The sequence below is a fragment of the Gossypium hirsutum genome, chromosome A08 (genome assembly GCF_007990345.1).
Source record: "Gossypium hirsutum isolate 1008001.06 chromosome A08, Gossypium_hirsutum_v2.1, whole genome shotgun sequence".
Classification (NCBI taxonomy): Eukaryota; Viridiplantae; Streptophyta; class Magnoliopsida; order Malvales; family Malvaceae; genus Gossypium; species Gossypium hirsutum.
Genome location: NC_053431.1, coordinates 31386465 through 31392244, shown reverse-complemented (window position 1 = coordinate 31392244; position 5780 = coordinate 31386465). Strand labels below are relative to the sequence as shown.

General features: G+C 32.2%; 1 protein-coding gene across 2 annotated transcripts; it reads left to right on the top strand.

The window, feature by feature from the left end:
• The first annotated feature begins 745 nt into the window (after nucleotides 1-745).
• Nucleotides 746-5237, top strand: LOC107904835 (protein OS-9 homolog). 2 transcript variants are annotated; one of them, XM_016831371.2, is made up of 8 exons: nucleotides 746-1016; nucleotides 2093-2169; nucleotides 2816-3019; nucleotides 3178-3249; nucleotides 3679-3794; nucleotides 3965-4031; nucleotides 4150-4256; nucleotides 4851-5237. In XM_016831371.2, the coding sequence occupies exons 1-8, from the start codon at nucleotides 932-934 to the stop codon at nucleotides 4990-4992; spliced, it is 870 nt and encodes a 289-aa protein (XP_016686860.1). In that variant the 5' UTR covers nucleotides 746-931; the 3' UTR covers nucleotides 4993-5237. The 2 variants fall into 2 exon arrangements, with proteins under 2 accessions (XP_016686860.1, XP_016686922.1); XM_016831433.2 differs by having other exon boundaries at nucleotides 833-1012.
• The last annotated feature ends 543 nt before the right edge of the window (nucleotides 5238-5780 follow it).

The window sequence follows — 5780 nt, the reverse complement described above, 5'->3', positions numbered from 1 at the left end:
ATCTAAATAATATATATGTGTGTATATGTTTATTTATCATTTGTTTGTTTATTTATTATTCATTAACATTGTTCGTAAACATGTTCAATTATATGTTCATAAAGATGCTCGTTTAATGTTCGTGAACATGTTCGATTAAGTTAAACGAACATATTTGTGAACATTAAACAAATGAACATGAACACATATAATTTTAAATAAACGAACATAAAAAAAATTAAAATTCTTAACGAACACAAATTGAACATGAACAAAACTTAAAAATAAACAAATGAACATAAACAAATGTTTGTTTGTTTAAGCTCGGTTCATTTTCAGCCCTACCCAAAATTTCGAAACTGAATTTGGTTTGCATTAGGGTATAACACTCTATATTGTGCCATATCATCACTTGAAAAATTAAATATATAAAATTTACATAAAAATTATTAATTTTTTTTAAAATTATAAAAATTGAAGTGATGATATAACATAATTTTAGAGTGCCATGTCATTATGCATTAATGAAATCCAAATTTAGGGACCAAATTAAAAAAAAACTGATAAGTTTAAAGATTAATGTGAACCAAAAAAGTTTAGAGATTAAAGTTAAAAAAATTACCAAGTTAAAGGACTAAAGGTTATATTATCCCTTAAAACACTTCACCTTGTATTATGAGATGGGATAATTTCCGGGCTTAGGTCCATAAACATGTTGAAGGCTTACGCTTTTAAACACAAACAAAACGAAGCCCATCTCCGCCACTGTCACAGCTTTGCATGACGTGGCTACATCTCATTGGCCAACCTGCGTAGACTTGAGTCATCTTCAACAGTACTGGATACATCTTTTTCCGTTTACCTATTCTTAGCAAGCACAAAACAAATTATTATTCAATATTTTTGTTTTTTTTTTAAAAAAGAGAAAAAGAAAAAAATAGTACAAGGCAATATGAGATTATTTGTTAGTTTGGTAGCAGTTTTATGTATCGTGTGCAGCAATGTCTTAGCCGATCAGATTTTCCCATCTCATGTAGGTAAGCCGATATTTCATAGTTTTTTCCCCTTTTGTGTTAATTAATCTTAATTTTGTGTGTGTGTTTTTAAATTGTGGATTTTCTTTGAGTTGAGCTCATGAGGTGGGCTTAAAATATCTATTCCCAGTGATTTTATTGTTTTAGATGAATGAATGTTTTCTATATTATTTATAAGACATACTACTTTTTTATTGTTAATTAGTAGTATATGGTTGTTCATAGGTTCCTCTTTTTTTCACAATTGGAGAACGATTTGTCCGTAAAAAAATTGATGACTAAGTCATTAGTAGTGCTTAAGCAGTGAAATTAGCACCAAAGGCAGGAAGGAGCTTTATTACAGCTACATCCCTTGTTGGTTAGAGAAGGGGGTTTTGTGGTTTTGGAATTTGATTCAGTTAGGTATTGTGATCAAATGGGAGATACCAGTGGTTCTTCGGTAGCCTAGAATTGATGCCTACTTTACTTCTAGGGCTTCTTGCAAGACAATATGATGAATATTTTTATGATCTGAGTAAAGTGGTTTCGGCATCAGTAGTGTTTTATACTTTTTCACAACTAGAAAGAGTTTGCAGTTGAATTTAGTTTTTTATTTGTGAATGCCAACTACTTTTGAAAGTGAGCATTTATTGATGAGAGCAAAGTTATGCTAGGTGCTGATTGTTTGATAAATTTGGATATTATGGATCATAGCTGACCTACATGGTGAACCACAAGTTGCTTATGTTCTTATACCTTTGTGGCTTTGGGTCAATTGAATGGTTATTGGTTCTTAAATAAAGATGGGTGAACTTTAGAAACAAATGAAACCGGAGAATGAAATAAAGAAGAAGAAAAAATAGAATGCGTGGTCTTCACTCACCACGAATGCCATTAGAAAGAGCTATTAATTGTTGCAACCAAGTCCATCTTTGTGCGTGATTCTATCATATACAGCGTTTCCATCTAACTATTGCAACTGATTCATTGGGAATGTCATAGTATTCTTTCTTTCTTTTTTAGTATTTAGAATATTGGTTCTACTGGGATCAAGTTTTTTTTGCTTTCTGATGCTTTTCTATTACTTAACTGATAAACAGCTAGCACACTTGGTCGAAGCTCCCGTGAACCAAAATACAAGATTGAGTTCCATTCTGAAGACTCTCCCTACCATCCCGTAAGTAAGACTAGAATTTTAAACAGTTTTTGCTCATCAAGCCTTGGTTTAAAGCATCATCTGGATGTTCACTTGGGCTTTATCATGTTGAACATCCAACCTAAAACCTACTGGCAATAGGTGGAGTGGTCCAATTTTAATATAAGACCATAGGGAACATAATCTTTAATGACTTAACCAACTATATTTTCACCACTGCATATTTCCTTGAGCAAGTAAAATTTATAAATGGTAATATGTAAAAATTCTGAAAATTATTTACATGTGTACTTCTTAATGTAAGCATGAACTTTTTTATTTTAAAGTTTTCTACGTAACATGCTCTTATTATTTACAGCTTATTAGTGGGTTCAAATAAACTAGTATACATTTTGTCTAGCAACATACTGTTTCATACTGTGTGTTCAAATGCTTAAGAAAGTTTGTATTTTGAAATTGGAGAGAGCACGTAATCTTGGCATGCAACTTGGTGCTGTTTCTATAAAAGAGGGTTATTAATGGTAATAAGACGAATGAAAATCTTGGCATAATCTTGTCATAATTTTCCATGTGCATATAAGTTTAGTGGGCTGGTTTTCCTTTGATGTGAACCTATCAAGTTCCATTTTTAGTGATCTACTATTACAATGCCTGGAACATTTTGCAGGATGATGATCAGGAGTCTGTTTTTATGCCTAATAAAGATGGAAAGAATTTTTTATGTTTCTTGCCTAAGGTGGAGAAAACCAAGACTCTAAAGCCAGTTACTCAGCAGAACGTTAGTACCATGATTGTGGAATCTGAGAAACAGGTTAAACTGAAGACGCCTGATGAGCTGCTGGAAGTACTGAAAGATCGATGCTTTATCAGAGTGAGCATCTGGTTCCTACACCCTGTCTGGTGAAGTGATGGTGCTGTCATCAGAGATTAATGCAAAGAATTAAAAAGCCTTTGTTCTTTCTTCAAGTTGCGTGCTGCTTATTTCATATCTGCCTCTAGTGCTTATTTTGTCAGCTATTTTCTATGCAGCAAGAGGGTTGGTGGTCTTATGAATTTTGCTATCAAAATCGGTTACGGCAAATACATGTGGAAGAGGATAAGGTAGAATTTTTTATTGAATTTAAGGTGCTCATATTTACATTAAACTTGGTTTTTTTAACTAGTATGAGAGTTCTGTCTGTGATGTATCCTTCAGTGATGCAGAATATCATTATTTTCTGAAATGAATTACTAAAAATATAACAAAAAGGTTCAATGAGCAGAACCTTATGGATACTCAACTGATGGTTTTGGGCACTGAATATGGTGCTTGCACCATCTATTTGATCTGAGTAGCAATTTATACAATAGGTGGTAGTAATATAATAATAGTTATAAATGCAGATGCAGCAGCATCTTTTGCTATCATAAAAATTAATTTTGAGTATTCCTACTATGACCTGTTCATTACCTTAATGAATACAGTGAGCTTCCAAAGAAGATTTTATTAATTTCTTGTGCACATTTTCTATCATTTTTGTATTATTGCAGGTGGTTCAGGAATTTGTCTTGGGTGTATATGATGAAGAGGCCACTGCTGCCTTCAACCAGAATCTCTCTGACATATCTGCATTAAAAGATCCTCGCTCAAAAGATGCATCACAAAGGTGAGGCCTCAAATGGTTTAAAATTTTAGGTTATCCTGTAGTTTTTCATCTTTATTTCTTTTTTATAACAATAGGAGGTTTCAAGTGGTGAAAAGTAATTAGTGAAGTAAAAGAAGGAAAGAAAAGAAAAATATTACTAATAAATAATAATGATCCTGCATCTCATACAGGTATCATGCTCATCAATATACGAATGGAACCCAATGTGATCTTACTAATCAGCCACGAGAAACTGAGGTATGAAGCAATAAAATTACAGGATTGTGATATGGTTTTTAGATATCCTTTGGAGGGAAAAGGCCCATGATTTTGTTTTTAGATTCATTCTCATCGCTTTCCTTCTTACTGTTTGTAGGTGAGATTTGTCTGCTCGGAGCCAAGAGCAATGATTAGTTCAATTACAGAGTTATCCACGTGCAAGTATGCACTTACTATTCTAAGCCCTATGTTATGCAAACACCCGTGAGTTTCTCTCTCTCTCTCTGTTCTCTGAATGCTAAGGTTAGAACTACTGGTTCTAGTTACTCACAGCTGATTGTGCCTTTTGGAAAGATCAGTGATCTACTATTGCAGGAAATTGTATGTAAATAGAGCATGACCGAATGCTTCTTGTTATCCTTTCTTCTCAGTATGAAATAGCGATCTAGTCACCACAACAAAACCAAACATTGGTCCATTAATTGAAATGGCCAATGAGCAAGTGTCCTGAGATGCTTACCAAAAATGCTGGATAGGTATAATGTAGGCATGTTGAGAGAAAAAGAAACCCAATTTAGTAGATGCATACCACTTTCTGATTGTATAACAGAGGGGTGTAACTTTACCAGCTGCCACTTGGGTCTTGGGAACTTTCAGTTTTACCAGTTGATCTATACTAGTTAGTCATACTAACAAACAACATGAAAAATATTGAAGTGTTGATAAACTGTCAAATTGTTTGCAGTCAAGAAACTCTTTCATTCCAACATAAGAAAAAGGGCTGTTTCATAATGTGTATAATGCCGCCATTTATTTATTTAAATAAAAGATTCTCATACTATCCTTGAGTTTTTTTAGGTTATTCCAAGAAGAGAGACCGGTGTGGCACACCATTAACTGCAATGTGCTTGCCAAGGATACCAAGGTTGAGGAGGACCCGCATATTACTATGATCATGGACTCGGAAGATCAATCTAGTAATTTTGATTCAAGCCAATGAATGTTGTCGATCTTCATACACTTTTTAGTCGTACATTTTGCAGAGTTATTTAACCCTTGTCAAAGTATTACAGTATCAACTTAAAGGCTTTCTAATACCCACTTTAATTTTTTCCCTGCTCAAATTACATTCTTTATTGAGAAAAGTCATCCTAAATTGTCTGGATGATGAATTCCTTTAAAGAAAATAGAAGAAAAACAGTAACATCTTTGGATAATGCAGTGGACTGAAACGATTACTCTGCATTGGCGACAAATCTCGATGCTTAACACAAGGTTTTCTTATTTATGGGTTAAAAGCAGTTCACTTTTATCACTCCCTATTTTATTTTCTTTTATCACTTTGATTATTTATTTATTTATTTTTATTTATTTTATAAATGATTAGGACTATCCATAATTATTTTCTAATCTTTAAATAAGAAGATAAAGATAATTTTTTGCATTCGAATTGACGATCTAATATTGTCAATGCTAACAAAATTAATATTCAACCAATTTATCACTTTAATATCGTAATTTGTCAATTGTATACCCGTTAGTTCATTAACCAATGGCATATCCATTAGTTTATTGACCCATTGATGTGAAATAATTTTAAAATATCAATATAATTTAGAAAGAAAGTTAAATATATATATTTAAAACAGAAGATTTTTTTTTGAAAAATTATAAATAAACTGAAAATTATAAGGTAAAATTTAAAAATACATAAAATTTAAAATTAGAAAAAAGTTCAAAAAAATTCTTGGAAATACCAGAAAATTTTCCCCAAAATTTATTATAAAA

Excerpts from the sequence above, each read along its gene's own strand:
- LOC107904835 (XM_016831371.2), top strand. The coding sequence starts at position 932 with ATGAGATTATTTGTTAGTTTGGTAGCAGTTTTATGTATCGTGTGCAGC. Across the intron at positions 3,250-3,678 it reads TACATGTGGAAGAGGATAAG|GTGGTTCAGGAATTTGTCTT; the intron begins GTAGAATTTTTT and ends GTATTATTGCAG. Across the intron at positions 4,257-4,850 it reads CCTATGTTATGCAAACACCC|GTTATTCCAAGAAGAGAGAC; the intron begins GTGAGTTTCTCT and ends GAGTTTTTTTAG.